The sequence below is a fragment of the Phacochoerus africanus genome, chromosome 3 (assembly GCF_016906955.1).
Source record: "Phacochoerus africanus isolate WHEZ1 chromosome 3, ROS_Pafr_v1, whole genome shotgun sequence".
NCBI classification, from domain to species: Eukaryota; Metazoa; Chordata; class Mammalia; order Artiodactyla; family Suidae; genus Phacochoerus; species Phacochoerus africanus.
In genome coordinates this window covers 64,890,579-64,912,100 of record NC_062546.1, presented here as the reverse complement: position 1 = coordinate 64,912,100, position 21,522 = coordinate 64,890,579, and the positions used below count along the sequence as shown (strand labels likewise).

The 21,522-nt window shown below is 38.1% G+C and overlaps 1 protein-coding gene across 2 annotated transcripts in view; it reads right to left on the bottom strand.

Annotated features, from left to right (window-relative positions):
• Positions 1 to 5,570: 5,570 nt before the first annotated feature.
• Positions 5,571 to 21,522, bottom strand: part of CACNB4 (calcium voltage-gated channel auxiliary subunit beta 4) — a 144,191-nt gene continuing 128,239 nt past the window's right edge. For both annotated transcript variants that reach the window (XM_047771923.1, XM_047771922.1), the window contains 2 exons: positions 10,710 to 10,895; positions 5,571 to 7,832 (listed from right to left, as the gene is read on the bottom strand). In XM_047771923.1, the coding sequence (XP_047627879.1) occupies positions 7,572 to 7,832; positions 10,710 to 10,895 (447 nt within the window). In that variant the 3' untranslated portion in view covers positions 5,571 to 7,571. The remainder of the gene's footprint in view (positions 7,833 to 10,709; positions 10,896 to 21,522) is intronic.

Here is a 21,522-nt window from a genome sequence, read left to right as displayed (position 1 = left end):
TAGTTGGGTCTAATAAACCTATTTTCCATGGTGGGGGAGAGGTGGAGTCAGATGGGTCCAATGTGATAATGCTTGTGAAATAACTTGGATATAATAATTCACTATATAATCCTAATGGAGTAATAATAAGCAATAATGGACACATTTCTTTTGAACTTCTTGTGCATTGTGATGAGAGAAAAGCCAAATGCTGATTGAGTCATAGTACTGGGCACAAATCATAACCTATGTGTCATCCATGGAATTCTAACTTCCATGGAATTCTAACGGGTACAGGATTCGTTTAGAAATGTCTGATATTCAGTAAAGTAATTATTGTTTCTTGTGAAGAATATGGTTGACCCAATTTATTCTTCCATATTGTATTCAATCCTGTTTCACATATATATTGTAATATGTTCTTTTTTCTTTTTTTTTTGTCTTTTTGTCTTTTTAGGGCCACACGAGCGGCATATGGAGGTTCCCAGGCTAGGGGTCTAATTGGAGCTATAACTGTTGGCCTATGCCAGGGCCATAGCGACTCCAGATCTGAGCCACGTCTGCGACCTATACCACAGCTCATGGCAACGCCGGATCCTTAACCCACTGAGCGAGGCCAGGGATCGAACCTGCAACCTCATGGTTCCTAGTTGGATTCGTTTCTGCTGTGCCACGACAGGAACTCCTGTAATATGTTCTATTTCATGTGTGTGCATGTATTTAACTACAAGCTCTTTCCTATTTCCTAAGGAAGGGAGGCCCAAGCCTTTAAATACTTCTTTTGTGATCATTCATAGCACCTAGCTGAGTATTAAGGAAATAGTTGTTTAATTGAATCTATGTTTTGAGGGCAAATGTTTAGACTTATTTTTCTTATAAAAAAATATAGGAATAGGGAGTTCCCTGGTAGTCTAGTGGTTAGGACTCAGCACTTCCACCACTGTGGCCCAGGTTCAGTCTGAACTTGTTCAGTTCCCTGGTCTGGGAACTGAGATCCTACATCAACCCACTGCATGCTGGGGCCAAAAAAAAAAAAAAAAAGTACAGGAATTCACCTATTGATTTCCAATATATCTTTAGTATATCTCTAGAAAAATGTAAAGGAGAGATATAACGCTGGTTTCAGTGTTTTTTTTTCATTTATTATATAAAAGAAAAAAATTAATGCAGTTGGTTTGTACACATTTAAATTCCATAAAACAAATTCATAGAAATTAGGATACTATATGCATGCACTCTGCATTTTCTTTGTTAAATGTTTTGGTTCACAAAAATAACAACACATTTTTTTTTTCTTTAAAGCCACTAAAGCCGAGGGAGAACATAACATGCAGCACTGAACACATTTGCATAGTATATTTTACCCAGCATGCCTTGTAGAATGCTACACATTTACCTATATAAGAAAAATAAAAGGGGGTAAATTGTCAAAATAACTAAAATTTAAAGAAAGGAAAATAATACTGGATCAAGGCATTCTTTCTTTTCCACTTTGTAGCTGGAGATACAGCAATTGCTTGGGATATCAACAGCTCTTAGAATAGTAGGGGAAATTTTTTACATCAATTTGCCGTATTTATTTTTAGTATTAATACGTTTATCTCTTTTTCCCTCCCGCCACCCTTTCAAAAAAAACAGCTAATGGCGTTAACTTATGTTTCAAAATAGTATTCAGTACAAAACAAATTGAAGAATCCCTAAATACTTTTTTTTAGTTATCGTTGGGACATCTTTGTTTATCATTCTGACTGTAGGCTGTGAAAAATATAAAACATTTCAAACATATCCAAAATTCAGAGAAGCCCTTTGGGCTCAGTTGCTGTTGCTTTCTGTAGTTGAAGGAGAAGAAATAAGAACGGTAAATATAGTATGAGTCTTATCACAAAATAAAATTTAATAAGTTTTACGGAAGGGAATAAAATAAAATAAATTACATCCACAGACTGCAAGGCTATGAAGTAAATTGCTGGAAAAGTATCAAGCAGCAAGTTAACAAGATGGCAAATGAAATAAATCTGATAAAACTTAGAACTAAATCTAAATACTTTTTAAAAATACAACTGCCAAATTTAACAGTGGATTTTTTAAGTTTGTGCTATAACAAATGTGCTTCTTTCTCCTCAATCTATTTTTATATTATTGGCAAAATATATATCTTTTATAATTTTGTACTGTACAATATATGTTTTTGCTACATTATTTATTTTTCTACTGCTAATGCAGATTAGAAAGAATAACATAGATTATTTTGGCAATAAAATGCTTTCATTTAATAATGTCCCAGAAAATATTGTAAGGCATATGAAAAATAGTATGCAACAATATAGCATTAATGATCCTGCATCTTTAAATACATCCCTTATGCATACAGAATTCACACTGATTACAGTTAAAGATGTGTGAAAGTGGCATGCAAACTGAGCAAGAGTGGCCCCTACCTAAACATAGACATAGCCATTGGTTGAGAAATTTAAGTGTTCAAAACCTAGCCAAGAACACTTACAAAGTATTAAAAAGCTAGAGGCCAGCCACTTTTGGTTCCTAGATAGTTCTCATTTTAACTCTTTATAATTTTCAAAGAGGAAGCATCAGTGTATTTCCCCAACACTCTAAAGACATAAGTAGCATTTTCTACCATCCTCCTGCAAACATTTTACACATATCCAAAGAAACAAAGGAGAATTTCATATGTAACTATGACTCCCCCAAATTTGTTGCTATTCACTCTATGTATATGTTTTTTTATGGCAAGTGGGAATCACAGCCCTTAGTCAAGATTATCTGATGAAATATTTTCTAGTCCTCTCATAATGTCCCTTAATTACATGAAACATTTTGTATGAAGCCATCCACAAGTAGAGAGAGATATATGAGGATGAATTTCATGAGAAAGTTCATTTTAATAAAAAAGAAAACTTTTAAGAAGTAATTTTTGAATGCTGTGGTTCTGTCTGCTCATATAAGCCAATTTTACTGTTTTGCCTAACTTCACTGCTTAAGTCAACAACAAAAAAGTTCTCCTTGTTGTCTGTCTGACAACTATTGTATTGAGTGATTTAATCATGATTATTAATTTTAAAAAAGAGGACTGTTCTCTGCCTTATAGACACAGCTTGAGTAACTTAATAACAGTTACAGCATTAACAATATTTAAAGATATGAGGAACTAAGGAAATAAATTTTATTACATAATTTCCTATGTTTTCAGCCATAAAGTTATTTAAAGATGAGTTTTATATAATTCATAAAGAAAAGAACATGCAACAGTGTCCTGAAAGACAGAAATACAGGGAGAAATACTGAAGAAATAAGGGGTACATTCCCATTTATTTGAAACATCAATATGAAGTTTGTTCCAATGTCATGGGTGTCCAAGATAATCTACTTAGTAAATGGCTCAGTGTCCACAGAAGTCAAGGATCAGCAGAATTTGAATTTGCAAGCCAGCTGCACTTAAACATCAAGTCTCTGAATCTACTCACACTTATAGCTAGCTAGATGTTATAACAATCTGCACACAAAAGCAATTTCCTTGCAGTTGTTTTTTTTCTCTATGAATATTGACTCATTAAATGTTTACCTTGCCTCCTGATAAACCGTGAACCAATTCAAAGAAAACTTTATTGACATGGAAGAAATGAATGGGTGACAAGAGCATCTTGGCAACAGTTTAAAATCTAAAGGGAAAGTATCTTTTAACAATTTATGCATTTAGCTTTGCAGCAAGGTTAGCAGTAAGAGGAGTAAATTCACTACGTATTTAAAGTGTCTTTCTCTTTAAAGACAAATTGTCTTCTCTAGAGAAGAGGTAGTATAAATTTCAATATATAGGGCAATTTTATATTGGCATTATGTTGTTTTCATTTTTAAGCAAATACCAAAATAAATTGTGCAACTAAGAAAATACACTAGCATGAAAATTAAGGTTGCCTGGAAACATTCTTCACTGACATCCTGGGTCTCAACAACATTTTATGATATGTTCATTCAAGGAGTTTAAATTTGCAAACCATCTTTTGGCATGATTTCCTTCTCTCCCTCCCTTTTACTACCCTAGCTTCCTATTGTGAATTTTAAGGCCCCCACACAAAAAACAAGTTCAAGTATGCAGGTATGAAAAGAGGTTAACATTCCAAAAATACATTTTGCAAACAACAGTAATAATTAAAGCAATTAACAAATTATTCAAAGGGAATGAATCATTTTCTCAGAATTTGTTTTATATTTAAAAAATTCATTTCATTAAGAACTAGGTGCAATGACATATTGTCACATAGTTAAGACTCTCTTATTAGGAAAAACAATCAGTCTGAATTGTTAATTCAATTTTCTTTCCAATAGAACTGTATAAAGATAAGAGAGAATCATCAGTCATTTATAAACATGTATAAGTGTTGCTTTAAATATTGGAGTAAACAAGATAACATTGTTGATTATAATACTGGAGTCACATTATAGCCTTGAGAATTAACATCAGAACTGACAAACTGCATTCCTTTTTTTCCAAGACTACATTTCCACATTGTCACATGAGTCTATACTGTTACATGTTTGCTGACTGAAATTACAGAATATGTAATTTATATATTCAGAAATTATGTATGCTGAAATTATAGAATATGTGGTTTATACAAGTTAAAATAATCTCAAAACATTATAAGACTTGTTTTTCCTGCTTATCATCTGCTATTTTTAAATGAAATTAGTTAAAAACAAAGTATTTATGGAATATGTATTTTCCAAAGGTGCTTGATGTGCTTGGCAAAAATAAAACTTTTCATTTAGTATATATCTGCTTTGTAGTACATTTACACAATAAACTCTAAGGCTTAAGAAAAAAAGGAAAATGCATATCCCTTATTCATTTGGAAAAGATAACTTATTACAAAAGGAAGGGGAAAGAATATGACAAATCAAAGGAAAAATTTAAATCTATTCATCAAGAAAATATACATTATACCCTTTCCGAGACTGACAGCCTTTGAACAAGAATGCAAAGCAAAATACGTATGGACACTTGATGGTCAAGGAAAGATTGGTTTTGTGCACAGATATTGAATGGACCTCTCTTTTTTTCAGCATGACATGAAGACACAGAAATTTGGCTTTGAGAAGCCTTTAAAAACAAGAGATTTATAAAAGTTGAAAGAATATAGTAATCTTGCTGAGTAGGAAATATATGTAAATGTTGTTACAGCTACCTGCCATAAAATGTAAATATCTTAAAGTAGGTAAATGACCAGATTGCTAATGCTACTACAGAAAAAGCTGACCAGCTCTCTAGTCTAAGTTTAAACACCTTGGTGCACTCTTTGCAATTAAATACTTTAATGCGCACAAACAAGAAACCAGTAAAGCATATAGAAAAATGTTTTGGCTAATGTTTTCTTTCTCATGCAAATATGCGCTATACATGTAATAAATATATTTGTTTGCTGGAAAATGTTTTTCTGTGCTCTAACAAAGTATTCAATAATGGCAGGTTGTGTTTATTAAAATGCCTAATGGATATAGCTCCTTTAAATGTCTTAACTGAAAGTTTTGTAAGCATCACTAGATGACAAAAGAACCTCACAAACCAGTATCACATGTTAACTTTTAGAATTCACTGAGCCCACAGTTTTTAATTGTATTAAATATTTGAGATAACTTACATAATTATAGGCATCCTTATTATCAGCTAAACAGGTTCATAATGGAGTTTGCAGAGTGAACAACAGGAGGGGAGGTAATGTGGGGCGTCATAATGAAGTTCAAGAGATATATGATATGACTACAGAGTTCCCTGTGGTCTAGTGGTTAGGACTTGGCGCTTTCACCACTGTGGCCTGGGTGCAATCCCTGGTCTGGGAACTGAGTTCCCACAGCAAGCCATTGTACCTCGTGGCCAAAAAAAAGATATATAACTAATCAAAAATATGGAACTCATATCATGGTCAGGAAAATTATTTAACTGGTGCATACTTTGAGAGCCTAAACATTGAAAGGCTTGGATGGGGGAAATAACAGAAAATAAATTACTACTGTTTTAAAAAAAAATAGGCTTCATGACATGTACTAGCAGAAAAGGATTTTTATGCCTGATTCCACTGGGCCTTTAGAAAAAATGGACTCTTAGCAACAAGGGACTTTTCCTAAAGACATTTGTATATTCAATAAAAGGCTGAATTTCAATAATTTCTAGATTGTGGGAATCTAAGGCTTCCTTGATCATAAAAGACATAAGGTCACCGATTCCATAATTATAGCCACTGGAAAAACTGTGAAGACTTAATAGGTAAAGAGGAGTGTTCATTAGAAATAAGGCAGTTCAATCTTCAAATTCTTTATAATTCTCTGCAACAAAAATGATATAATTTTAGTGAACAAATCTATTCTGAATCTATGAATTTATATTTTTGAATGCAAGCTTTTAAATTGGTTTTCACAATTGTTCAATTAATCATTTTGTATAAACACAGTGTTCAATATCAAAATTCAGTATGTCCATGTAAATAAAAAATCCTTAGCATGATTATAAAGAATTTGGTGGAGGGCTAGAACATTCTGATATTCAAAGACAGAGACTGAGTGAAGCAATGGAAAGATATTCAATTGTGCTGGTGGGAAACATGGAACCCACATATGCAGTAAGTGGGATAGATGAAATCCTGTCTGGAAATGTTTAGCCTTGCACATGAGAGGATCTGTGCCCATCTTTACTGTCTGACTTCAGATTCCTGGGTGTATGTAGTTGTGCTCAGATTGATTAAAGGGAAAACACCCCATTTTCCTTCTCACATAACCAACTATGATTGGGCTTCTCTGTTCTCTCTCACTGCTAAAGAAATTTTTAATTTTTTTCCAACCTCAAACAAGCTAACAGTTGTGACTAAAAAAAGAGCAAAACACTTTGAATACAACAGCTATGCCAGGAAAGAAATAAAAATATTAAAATCTGAGGAGACTGTAGAATTTCTGCATTAATTAGAGTTGGGTTTTTTTTTTTTGGCACTATCAATACATTTGGTAAGTTTGAAATGCCATTCTGGCAACATTAACATATATTAAAATGTTTATACATCCAACTTTAAGTGTAAATTTAGCTTCCAGCAAAGAAATACCATAGCTGGTTTTGGCTTCTATTGGTATTTTGATTTTCTTACTAATTGATTTTTTTCAGATTTTTTTAAATTGATTGCAACATGCTCAAGTAGACTTTCTAGTCGATTCACCCAAATTCCAACAGGAATTGGTTTATAAATTGGTTCCAACTGGAACTGGTCATTTGGAATTTCCAGCGTGGGAAATTATTTTATATGTGCCTTGATAAGTACCCTAAATTACAAATTGATGTGTCTAAATCTAATGAAGAAAACAAAAGGTACTGTTATGTAAATGTTGCACTTAAAAATATCTATATGATTGGGCATCTAATATCCATCTAGACCGAAGGGCATAATGTACATTTTTTTTTTGCCCCTTCTTAGCATCAATGCCAGCAGCCCACAAGCACAGTCAATACTGTGCTGACTTGCCAAGATGATTGGTTGGATCCTAGCAGTGCTATGGCAAATTGTCAACAGATGAATTTTTTGTTTGTTTCTGCAGACTCATAGCCTATGTCGAGAGTCATGGCTGTATCCCCCAGGTGATCCTCGGTTCCTGTGGGGTTTGTAAGTGTCCTGGTAGGAATCAGGGTAATCTTCTTCCACCAGAGGGTAATGATCTCGGCTATGCTGGGAACTGGAAGACAAGCGGTTCCTACTCTTTCGAGCCCTTTCATTGTGATAATTTTCATCGGCGGTCATTAGACTTCGTCTTTCAATTGGTGAGTTCTCTGTGGAGTGGTTGCCGTGCCTCATACGTTGACTCTAAAAACATCAGATGGTTCACTGGTTAAATCACATCAGTTTCATTCATCTAGAACACATATGTACAACAATAGGATCTGTACAGTAAGATGCTTAGTATCGGACTAATAAAACATTTTGATGTACAAATGGTCTGCTTGGAATATCTGGTCTTATGTATTTGGGACACAGTATGCAGAGATGCTAAAGTGCTGACAGTTTATGAATTTAATTCCATAATGCTGCATAATTATGCTTCCCTATTAAAAATACAGAATTGAAAGCTAACTGCTGAATGGAACTTATTATATTTAGGAGGGCCTAATAATTCCACTTCTATTGCAAAAACGAGGTTACTTTACTATTGGGAAATAAAGTTCAGAATAACATCTTTTATTTTCTTCCTCTCTTGAAATGATAAAACTTTCTCCTCCTTAAAATCATACACTTTACTTAGCTAAATATTGCTTATACCTTTTAAAAGTATTTTAATATAATTATGATTGTGCTGCCCATAAAATCATGTGTTTGTTTCTGCATCCCACATAAATGTAAGACTCAGCAATATTCTCTCCAAAATGTGTATGATAATCACAGAGCTAGCTAATTGATTCATTTACAATTCTTGCTTCCTCAACTGAAATGTCCTGCAAAAATAATCTTCATATACAAATTACATTCTTCTAATGCCATTAATTGAAACTACAATCTTCAGATACTTACTTGAGTGCTAAAAAAAATTCTATTAACATTTTCCCTTAAATCACAGGAAAATATGTTATCATACCTGTGTCTACATGGTTAGGTAGGTCACCTCAGTTAAAAAACAGGAGCCTGATAAAACCAAGGACCCAGATACATTTCCTTTAAAGGACACTCACCTTCACACAATAGAAAACTCATTTGACAGTCACAGCCTCTGCTTTAACCCCAACCAGGGGCCTAGTAATTAAATGCCCACGGTTAACAGGAGAACTAGGTCACAGGATAAAGGGCACCACATTAACTTGAGTGAAATTGGAAGAACCACTCTAAGCAGAAGTCTTGGATGTGATAAGTCAGGAGTGTTACAGTCAGAAACAAAATGTAACATTTCATTTCTGCCTACATTACAGAAACATATTGCTTCATGCATCCATTTCCCATCCTACAATGTACAACACGGTGTCAACCCCAATTAGTCAGTGGAAGTGCCACACTCAGATCAGCACATAGGCTGTGAAAGAAAGAGTCCTGGTGCACGCATATACACCAAATATCATAACAGCATGTTTCCCTGAGTTCCCATTGTGGTGCAGCGGAAATGAATCCAACTAGCATCTATGAAGATGCAGGTTTGATCCCTGGCCTTGCTCAGTGGGGTTGGGAATCTGGCATTGCCATGAGCTGTGGTTTAGTTCACAGACTGTGACAACTGTGGCATAAGCTGGCAGCTGCAGCTCCTATTCGACCCCTAGCCCGGGAACTTCCATATGCTGCAAGTGTGGCCTTAAAAAGCAAACAAAAACAAAAACAAAAACAAAAACAAAAAAAAACAAAAACAAAAAACAAAACCAAAAAACAAGAACCGCAAAAAGCAATAATAATAATAATAATAGCACATTTCCCAAGTTGGAACATGTCCAACGTCAAAAGCTATTCATTTATATTGCAGTTTTTGGCTTACAAACACACCATTTTTTAAAAGAGTAATATCAGGGTTTTCTTGTCTTTTTTTTTTTTTTTTTTTTTTGAAGGGCCACAGGCACAGCATATGGAAGTTCCCAGGCTAGGGGTCAGATCAGCAATGCCAGATCTGAGCCACATCTGCGACCTACACAGCAGCTCACGGCAACCCCAGATCTCTAACCCACTGAGTGAGGCCAGGGATCAAGCTTACATCCTCATGGATACTATTTGTGTTCGTTACCGCTGAGCCGTGACAGGAACTCCAAGAATAATGTAGTTATAACACCATTTCAGAGAGTTGCCAGAGCTGATGACCAAAATGGCCCCTCTGACTCCTAAGAAAACTCAAGGATCTGTCACTGTTCCAAACAAGGTGACTCTATTTGTGTGCACATTCTTTTTTCTTTTTTGGCCACCCCAAGACATATGGAGTTCTGGAGCCAAGGATCAGATCCGAGCTGCAGTTGCAATCTAAGCTGCAGCTGCAGCAATGCCAGATCCTTAACTGACTGTGCCGGGGCCAGGGATTGAACCTGCAACCCAGTGCTCTCAAGACACCGCTAATGCTGTTGTGCCACAGCGGGAACTCTTTGTGTGCACATTCTTTTTGGACAATCTAGCAGACAAGCCTGTAGAGTTGGATTAGGGAAGGGCAGCCATAAGGTCCATCTGTCTCAGATATCTTAGCTGCCTCTGTGCCTGACAGTGCCACCACTGTATAATCCTTAGGAAGGGACTTGGAGAGGTAATGGACAATTGTATAGGAGGTAGTAAGTTTCTGAGCAGGGTTTAGACATAGGAGGAATTAATGCACCTAAGTAAAAGCCATTACAAATGAACAAAACAAATGAACTTTGCTCATTTTCATTATGAATGAGCAAAATTCTAAAGAAAAGGCCACTCTCTGGGTAGCTCTGTCTGGGGTAGACCATGGTTAGGTAATATTTCAGATTTTTTCTTTTTGACCACACCCACTCATGTAGAAGTTCCTGGGCCAAGGATCAAACCAGCACCACAGCAGTGACTAAAGCCAGAGCAGTGACAATGCCAGATTCTTAGCCCACTGTGCCACAAGGGAGCTACCCACATTTTTAAATATAGTAATGCACAGGTTGCTCTCTTCAGATGAAGGACAATCTTGGACTCCATCTCAATCAAGTTTCCTATAGAATCTTAAATGTAAGGTTGTAGATGTAAGGTTGAAGAAGCACAAGTGAAAAGTGACACCACCTGCAACCCAGAAATGGCTGTGGGATATGGTGAGAGTGCTGTTGAGCCCAAATTCCTTCCCAGCAGCGGGGTCATGGGGGTGCTGCTGGTCGTGTGAGTGGCACGCCAGTAGGCCTCCAGGTACTCTCCCAGATGTTCACACGCATCCTCCAGCTGGTTTTCATCTAGTATAACATCAAACATCTCCTGCAGGTGACAAGAAAAATCCATTTTATTTGGGCTTTAGGTTTTAGGCAATGAAATCTAAAAATTCCACTTCATGCATGTAATGGTGTTGCTAATGTCAAGTAGCAAATACCAAACTTGAGGGGCTGTACTGGGAGTGAAGAACTATACGGTTTATCATGTACAAATTCGGACAGTGACATAAGAATGGGAAAGCTCATTAAATATTTGGATCTTTCATTATTTAGAAGAAAAAGATGAGGTAAAGGTATTCTAAGTAGATAGGTATTCACCTCTTTGATCCATATATTCCTATAGGATTATACTTACTGAATATATATTTTAATATACTATATAAAAGTTTTGAATTATACTTACTTCAGAATATGAGAGAAGGAAGTCAGTAGCACTGAAAGAGGCAGTCTAAAAATGTTTCAATAACAACTATATCACAGAATAAACATTTCATCTTCCAAAGAAACTATGTTGGAAGAAATAATATTTACTTGATCATTTTTAATTTTTTTTGCTTGTTTTTTTGTTTGTTTGTCTTTTTACAGCCACAACCAAGGCATATGGAAGTTCCTGGGCTAGGGGTTGAATCAGACCTGCAGCTGCTGGCCTATACCATCGCCACAGAGATGCCGGATCCAAGCCGCATCTGTGACCTACACCAGAGTTGATGGCAACCATGGATCCTTTAACCCATTTAGCGAGGCCAGGAATCTGAGCCATGTCTGAGACCTACACCACAACACTGGATTCTTAACCCACTGAGTGAGGCCAGGGATCGAACCCACAGCCTCACAGATACTAGTCGGGTTCGTAACCCACTGAGCCACGATGGGAATTCCCTACTTGAGCATTTTTACAATGTTTGTGAAAATGATGTTATCTGTTTCATGATAAAACAACATGGGAGGTTTAGGAATAATAGAAAACCACATTACAGTGATTTCTACTACCAGAAGATCATTGTGTGAAATGATTAAAAAAGAACAAGGACAAGGAATATCAGATTGCAGTGGTGCGGTGGGGTGAGGGGAAGTTCATGCAGGAAGTTTGTGGTGTCCATGTTTCTGTCAATAAGAACTTTGTCCAAAACCTGTCCTATAATCAGGAACTTGCTCTTTTCCCCAAAGGAGCAGAATGGGCTCTCTGCCACTGCAGTGTTGTCAGGAACACAGAATATGCCCAGGAACCAGATTCCCTGGAGGGACAAACAGCAAACTGTGGCATCCCATAAAGAGAAAAGCCATAGGTAAGTGAAAGCATACCCCCAACTTTCAGAACTGAATCCACACCTTTCCACTTATTCCACTTCTACCACCCCTGCTACTTTTACAAGTTCATTTTACCAAAATAAGAAGCTCCCAGTAATGAATCAAATATAGGGTTACTGCCATCCACACTGATGCTGCAGCTGGATTGTAGGCTTATAGCAATTGCATGACTCGGAGTTGGTGGTGGGTCAGCTGACTCACTCCCATAAGAGTGAGGGTTCCCTGAAGCAGAAGTCACCATGGAAACAATCTCCCAACATTTACTCTTTGAATGTTTTCATTACATCAATCTTGACTGACATTTTGACCCTAATTTGCAAAGCAGTTTGAAAGTCCTTGGAGCAGTGAGAAATGTTTAGCAAGTAGGAAAGGAATATGCTGAATTCAGTCTGAATCAACTGGTGTTTGAGAAGACTCAGCCAGTTCAACTCCTGTTGAAACCTTTCACCCCCAAGAACACTTATTAGTTGATTTCAGATGGGTTTTTGCATGTTTACTCATTCATAAAATATTTATCTGGTTACCTACTCTGTGCCAGGCATTGTGGGTATACCGTGGCAAAGAAAACAGACATCACCCCTATGCTTAAGAAGGACCCAGACAGCAGGGAGAGACAAGTATAAAAATTCACAGTACTTTCTGTTACTCCAGGACTTTAATTCAGAATAAGAAACTGAGCTAGTGAATGTTCAGAGATGTAGCTTAAAGTTCTGGATTTAGAAGAAGACCCAGAGAAACATGTGAAAATCAAATTTATGAGGGAGGGAAAATTATGAGTAAGTCAAAGAATTCTCTCTGGAGAGGGAAGAGAATAAAACAGATAAAGAGGTACAAAGACACAAAGGAAGAAAGAGACCATCTGGCTCACGAAAGAATGGGAAAACAGCTAGTTCCTAGAGTGTCAATAGCTAGTTCCTACAGTGTCAAAAAATGGGGAAACAGCTAGTTCCTAGCACTCCAGGCTAAAATTGTTCACAATTCCTAGACTGTATTTGATGTGGAGCCTGTTGTTTACGTAGTGTTATTTACGTTAACTGTAGCTAGTTCCTACAATAAATCCTCTTTTCACTAAAGCAAATCTGTCTCTTCCAATCAAAAGAGCCCTTCTTGCATTAATCTAAGTTGTCAACGGTTACAAATATAGAATCTGAGAAATGTCCCTAATGCTCTGATAGAAACATTGCATCCTCTGATAGACTGCAGTGCTAACTTGAGTGGAACAAGAACAGTGCTAACTTTGAGTGAGTTGCCCAAAGGGTACACAAAACTCAGATGACACGGGAAGAAGAAAAGGAACCTGGGCAGCACCAGAGCAAAGGATGGCTCCGTCAGGCACTTCAGGATAAAGTCATTCACAATTCCTACAATGTATTTGATCTGGAGCCTACTGTTTACGTACTGTTATTTATGTTAACTGTATAATTCAGTTACGTAGATCGCATTCCATAATGTGGGCTCGCAACCATGTGTAGTCTCAACAAGTCATTTTCTGGCTTTCACAAAGTCCCAAGTGAATGAACACTTGGATTGAGGGTTCTGATCTTCACAGCCAGGACTGCAAAGCCCAGAGAGGGCAAAATGAGGTAAGCAGCTCCTACCATAGAGCATTATTTCAATGAGATTTCTACCTACCTGGATGTTCCACATGATACATTGTCACAGCTGCGGACACAATTAAATAGATACTGAATTATAAGTAGTTTAATAAAGTACTTCTTTTTGCCAATGGATGGAATTTGTATTTATCAGTACACGGTTGTTTGCTAGAGCTTCAATCATTTCTAGGAAACTATGCTTTTGCACCTCTAGAGAGACAGCAATATGATGGAAGATGATTTGAAATTGCTTTTAAGCTTTCGAAAGCACAGAGCAAAGCAAATTTCAGCTTCTGAATGAATACCGACATATGGAGCTTATTTCCAACTAAGAAGAATCTCAGTCTGCCTATCTGTGACAATTTTTCTTTTCAACTGTTTAGGAAATAACACTGCTGATTAGACCAGAGTGTTAGAAAGTGTGGATAGGGAAGGAAAAAAAATTTTTTTTAATTATACAAAGAGAAATTCAATTAACAGCAACCCAATGAATTATGCAAACCAGCTTTGCCAATTTTTCATAAATTTTAAGGTTCGAGCCTAGTTAGCTCCTGACTGAACAATACATGAGGCCTCCAGTGCGGGATATGGATCCAGAGAGCTATCTAATCAGTGGAAGAAGGTGTGGGTAAGGAACAGTCACGGTCACCTACTCAGTGCCCTTGGCACTATGGGAGATAAGAGGCATTTTCAAAGCACCAGCTCAGCACATGCCTCTGACATTCTGGGATGGGATGTTTTCTTCAGCTGAGGTGGGTAGAAATAATGTGGCTGCCAAAGTGAATAAGTAGCAGAGGAGTCAAAACAAACCACTGGAAATAACAAGAGTGAAAAACATGCCTCTAGCTTATCCAGTGGTCCAGAGAATGAAAATGACAGGGAAGAAAAGAATAGATTCCAGCTTAAGAAAATAGTAAAGCAGAAGATCTGCAATAGCTTTATAACATTTTTTAGCTATTTAAAGATCTGTCTAGGAGTTCTCTTGTGGCACAGCAGGTTAAGGATCTGGCACCATCACTGCAGCAGCTTGAGCTGCTGCTGTGGTATAGGTTTGATTCTTGGCTCAGGAATCTCCACATGCTGTAGGTATGGGAAAAAAAAAATCTGTCTAGTTGTTCATTCACAGAGTATCACAAATTTTCCTAAGGAAGGCACCTAAATTAGAGCAACCAACCATCCTAGTTTGCCCTGAGACTTGAGTGATTCTGGGTACTTGGGACTATAGGTGCCAAAATCTGAAAAACTGGGGAGAACTGGAATGGTTAGTCACTCTTGTTTTTAGAAAAGAGGGAGCACTTTTCAATTCCCATATTGATAATGGGACAGGTTCCATTTATTTCTTTTACATTCTCTTGTGAGGGAAGATATAGAGAGGGAGTGGGCAAGTTTGTCTTTATGACTGAAATGCAGACTTTCTAGCATAGAGGAAGAATCTCATTATAACTAACAATTTCTAAGGCGTTCTATCTATGAGTGGCTATTGCACATCTGAGCACTTTTTTTTTTTTTTTTTGGCCATGTCTGCAGCATGCGGAAGTTCTTGTGCCACAGCAGCGACAACGCCAGGTCCTTTAACCACTAGGCCTCCAGGAAACTCTTGAACATTTTATTTATTTATTTTAGGGTTGCACCTGCAGCATATAGAAGTACCCAGGCTAGGAATTGAATTGGAGCTACAGCTGCCAGCCTACACTACAGCCGTGACTCAGGATCCAAGCTGCATCTGTGACCTACACCACAACTCACAGCAACCCCAGATCCTGAACCCACTTGGGGAGGCCAGGGATCGAACCCACATCCTCATGGATACTAGTCAGGTTCTTAGCCCACTAAACCATGATGGGAACTCCATCTTGAACATTTTAAAATAAAAATATTGTAAAACTTAGAAATTAATTTTGCAACTTAACTTTTTTAAGTTGGTGTATTACCAAATATTACCTAGCCAGGAGATTAAATATATACAAACACGCCCATGATTTGCTTTACATTTATTTGTTGTCCAGAGATAAAACGTCATGCAGGGCATCTTTCCTATTTCTAAGTAGAAAAAGGAAGTTTAGTGGTGAGCATATTTTTACTTCTTTGTCATTGGAATATAGAGATCCTGAATTTCCCACCATTTAAAAAAAACGACTGGCAAGTACTATTCAGTGAAATAAACTGGTTGCATGGCCAATATGCTGTGCTAATTGTAAAATAACCAAGTGATGTTTCTTTTATATCAAAACTGCATTCCTTATATTATTACAGTTTTCAAATTCCTGAGTACTTAACTCTCTGGTCAACTAGTGATAGGAAACTCTAAGTTAAAGGGATTTTGAAAGATTTAGGAGGTCTTATGGGGATAAAGGAAAGCCTACCAATATCATGGGGCTCTAGCAGTTAGTTTCAGGCACAGTTTCCACTTTAATGAGCCAAGTGGGAAAGACAGTCAGAATTCCTGTCTTGATCTCTTCTAGTTCCCTTATTTATTTATTTATTTATTTTGTCTTTTTAGGGATCTGTGACATTCATTCTGAACCCAACCACATTTCCTCACCATACCTCTCCATCCTGTCCATTCTTATTCTTCAAAGATTATAACAATATCTGCCAGCGTGATTGTCTGTAGAAAAGTCACTCAGTGTTTTTGTTAGGTCCATATTCATCTAACACTTTAAATCCTAGGCTTGAAGGGAGTGAACCATGCCTATTTCTGTATATCCAGGTTGGGTGGCTGAAATTCCTGCAACAAGAGTAGCCTCCTTGGGACTGAGAGAAACTAGATCCCATATGGCCTTGTTTCATGAAGGAAACATCTGAAATCAATGACTCCCTTTTTCAAAAGTAATGTTATGAATTAAACTGTCAACATCCAGAGGCTCTGTAATGATGATCATACCAATGGGGATAGCTTGGTGAATCCACACAATTCTAAATAATTTAAATAAAATGCCTGAAAAGCAAAGTGGAAAATTACTGCTGTGATAATAATACTGCAGTGATAGGATGCTGGGCACTATCATTCCCTTCAGAGTTCTTGTGTTTAATAGAATAAATCCGAGTCCACTCAGCAATGGAAAATAAAGGGTGATATAAGAGAACAACTATGGTTACTGTTATGTTAGAGGTTTGCAAGACTCTGTGGAGGAGATGTCTTCCCCCCTTGCAGAGTGATCAATGTCATTTTATAAGCACAGAAAAATTGCAGAGCTTGAAGAGCCAAGGGTCAGCTTTTGGTAATACAAGTCAGCCTGTAACTAAGTAGGATTAAAGGATTACATTTCATTTATGTATTCAATTGTCTGCCTCTCTGCCTTTCTTGCCATGCCTTACATAGCTCTTATTACCACAGTACTGGGGCAATTTAAACTCTGCACTTCTTAAAAAGTACTATTTTCAACTTTTCTGAAAGAAGAGGGTACCAATACTTGGTAGAAGCAAAATGAAATCCAATGCTATAGTGTACAGATGTCTTTTCTAAATGCAAACTCAGGCTGGTCATATAAAAATACATATAGGAAATGGGCTTGTGGGTCCTAGTGTCACAGGTCCCTTTCCTGTCTGCATCTCCTTTTCTTTCTTTCTTTTTTTTTTTGTCTTTTTGTTGTTGTTGTTGCTATTTCTTGGGCCGCTCCCGCGGCATATGAAGGTTCCCAGGCTAGAGGTTGAATCGGAGCTGTAGCCACCGGCCTACACCAGAGCCACAGCAACGCGGGATCCGAGCCACGTCTGCAACCTACACCATAGCTCACAGCAACACCAGATCGTTAACCCACTGAGCAAGGGCAGGGACCGAACCCGCAACCTCATGGTTCCTAGTCGGATTCGTTAACCACTGCACCACGACGGGAACTCCCGCATCTCCTTTTCTAATGTGAATCCACAGCAGGCAATGAAGGAAAGTTCTCCCTCTTTCAGAGTGGAACTATTCAGTAGTCCATCCTCCCAGCTCATCTTTCTTTCTGTGTCAGATTAAAAATGGCCACAAGTTCTTTGACATTCCCTGCATGGAGATGGAAGATTTATACCTCTCCTACTTAATCTGAGCAGCCTCTATGATGCCTTTGACTAGCAGGATGCTGTGAAAGTGATGCTAAAGCAACTTCTAAGCCCAGTATCTAAGCTGAAGGGAGTGGAATATCTGTTCTTGGAGCCCTAAGAGCTGCTGTGTAAAAAGCCCATGTTCCTAAGGTAGAGATCTTGTGGAAGGGCCCTGAGACCATGCAGAGAGGAAGAGGAGCTGACCAAGCCCAGCCTGTCAGCCATCCCCACTAAGGGACCAAGTCAGCCACCAGTTGAATACCACCAAACGGTCATTGTTTGAAGTCACTAAGTTTTGGAGTAGTTCATTGCACAATAGTAGGTAACCAGAACCTTGTCCTAGAAGAAAGCAACAACTTTGGTGGGCTGGCTACCTTGAGCCTGCTTCCTGCATCTATAAATAAAGTTTGACTGGAACATTCGCATTCACTTTCATGCTGTGCGTGGCTGCTCTCCTGCTACCAAGGCAGAGTTGAGTAGTTCTATAAAGAACACCACATGGCCCACAAAGCCTAAAATATTTACCAACCCGTCCTTTACTGAAAAACTTTGCTGAACCTACTCTTAGAAGAAGCCTCACCCATGAAACTCATGATTCTCTCTACGGGAGAATATATAATAACTCATCTGTTACCATTCACTCTCTAAAGACTTTCTAGATGAGGAGCCAAAACTCTTTTGCTGACTTTGGCCAAGGCGTCAACCTTTGAAAGGCCAGTTCCCCTCTCTTGGTCTCAATGCCCTCATTTGTAAAATGATCAGTCTTTCCTTAGAGCTGTTCCATGAAACACTAGAGACATAGGATGCTCTGTGGAAAAAATGCTCCTACAGTCAAAACTGAGGGAAGTCCTGTACGCTATCTATTCTAATGGAGATATAAAATGCTCATTAGCCTATTAAGGCCTCTGACATAAAGAAACCAGTCTATGTTTGTTGCATGTAATTGTTTTCTCAAACACTTTTCCTACCAAAGTGCTTTCCCCACAACCCGAAATGGGAAGAACACACCCCAGAAAATACCACATGGAGTGCTTTCCAAGGTCCCTTTTTGCTTCAACACTTCCTGAGTTTATTTTTCTGGCCATGCAGAGTTAACTTCTTTCAGTACTCTTTTAGACTTCCCTTTCTAAAGACTGCTGCTTTTAATTTCTTAGCAATGTGTGACTCCGCCAATGTAATTTGCTGACTTTTCAGATTGGAGATGCGGTGGCCAATTAAGCAAGCTGCAAATTTCCTGAGGAACAAAAATGACACAGTGATCACCCATTTTTGGATGACAATGATAATTACGGTCTTGAAATAAAGTAGGGACAAATGCACATACATTTTGAGAATATCACTAGTTTTTATAATCAGAAGTTTTTTTTCCATGTAGCCAAAATACAGTGTACAGTTCCTTCTTAGCATTACAAAGCCTATTCGAACAATATCAAAAATGAACATATTTAATAATGTAATGTGTCTAGAAAATATTAAATACAAGGTAACTTTGCTTATCTAGGCTGCTTGTTTAGAATTTCAGGTTATGGAACCAATTATATAAAAGAAGGACGTGTTTTTCCTGCTGAAATAATTGCAAAGCAAGGCTGTCTTCCCAGAGCCTGGGGCTGCTGGAGGTTCCTGACCGGAGGACACATCCTAAGGCAACTACAGTATTATCTGCATTTAAGTAGGCACATTTCTTTTCTTGGTTGTAGCTACTTCAGATATAACATATTGTGCTACATCCACAACTGCTCAATCATCAACCCTGTCAGCAGCTACGAAACGTCAATTTTAATAAAGCACAAGTTATTTTCTCTAGTCATTGCTAGGAATAAATGTTAACAAACTCTTTTTTTTTTTTGGTCTTTTTAGGGCCGCATCCATGGCATATGGAGGTTCCCAGGCTAGGGGTCGAATCAGAGCTGTAGCCACTGGCCTATACCACAGCCACAGCAATGCAGGATCTGAGCCTAGTCAGTGACCTACACCACAGCTCATGGCAATGCAAGATCCTTAACCTAGTGATCGAGGCCAGGGATTGAACCTGTGTCCTCACGGATGCTAGTCAGATTCATATCCACTAAGCCACGATGGGAACTCCAATAAACTCATTTTTATAAAAAAGATCAAATTAAAAAGAAACAAGTTAAATTCTACTGAAATGCATCTCAAGGAATTTCTCACTGAGACATCTTATGACATAATTAACCAAAACTTTTGTAGATATTAATCTAAACCAGTGGTTCTCAACCAGGAGTGGTGTTTTTCCTTAAGGGACGTTTGACAATAACTGGAGATATTTCTAGTTACCACAACTTGGCGGCTGTTACTGGCCAAGAATGATGCTAAACATCCTACAAGGCATAGGGCAGGTCCCCATAATAAAAAATTATCTAGCATTGAGAACTATGTCTAGATACTCATGTTGCAACAGAAGAAAGGCTGGGGGAAAAATGTAATTGTAATGTATACATGTAAGGATAACCTGACCCCCTTGCTGTACAGTGGGGAAAAAAAAAAAAATTATCTAACCTACGATGTCAATTGTGGAGAAACCCTGATCTAAACCACTCTCTTAACCTAAGAAAGATTTACAAGGATATTTATGATATAACAAGTTGTTTGCCAAGAGTTGATTTAACCAACTGGCATTTATTAGACTATACGCTCCTTGAAGGCAGGAACATGCCTTGGTCTCCCTAGGACCCAGAAAGGAAACAGGCCTAATGCTTAAATAATGTCTGCTGAATGCATTTTATTTTTTGCCAAGAAAGCTGACAGTAGGTGAGCTACAGGGAATTGAGAGCTTAATTGTTCGATTAAGCATATGGAGACATGGATACCATGTTCTCAGACACGCTCACATGTCATTCTGTGAAACATCTTAATGGTAGTTTAAAACAATAAGGCTATTATATGACCTCATCTCTCTTTTGCCTTTTTTTTTTTAATGTCTTTTTAGGCTGCACGCTATTGAGGTTCCCAGGCTAGGGGTCCAATTGGAGTTGTAGCCACAGGCCTATTCCACAGGCATAGCAACTCGGGATCCGAGCCGCCTCTGTGACCTACACCACAGCTCATGGCAATGCTGGATCCTTAACCCACTGAGCAAGGCCAGGGATCAAACCTGCATCATCATGGATGCTAGTTGGGTTTGTTAACCACTGAGCCACAACATGAACTCCTCTTTTGCTTATTTTTATACTCTCCTCTTCCCTGGGCTCTACCACCCTCCTGATTTCAGGAGGTCTATGCTGATCACTTCCAAAAGCAAGACAGAACAGAATGTTAGAGCTGAGAAAGGGATGGGACATACTGTATCCTCCAGCCTTCACACAGAGGAAGTTCCTTCCATATCTCTGATACCTGGTCCTAGAGCCCCCTCCTCCTCCACCCCTGCCTCCAACTGAATACAGTTAGAGACAAGCACCCCCTTTTTTCTTCCTTTTTAGGGCTGCACCTGTGGCATATAGAATTTACCAGGTTAGGGGTTGAATCACAGCTGCAGCTGCCAGCCTATGCCACAGCCATAGCAACACCAGATCCAAGCCACACCTGTGATCTACGCCTCAGCCTGCAGCAATGCTGGATCCTTAACCCACTGAATGAGGCCAGGGATGGAATCCACTGAGCCACAATGGGAACTCCTGAAAGCCAGTCCATTCTTTTCAGCATTTGCATTTGATCAGATTTGTGAAATGTATTCCCCACTCTATGGGTAGGGTGATCACTGTGTGCAGTGAAATTAGACAAATCTAA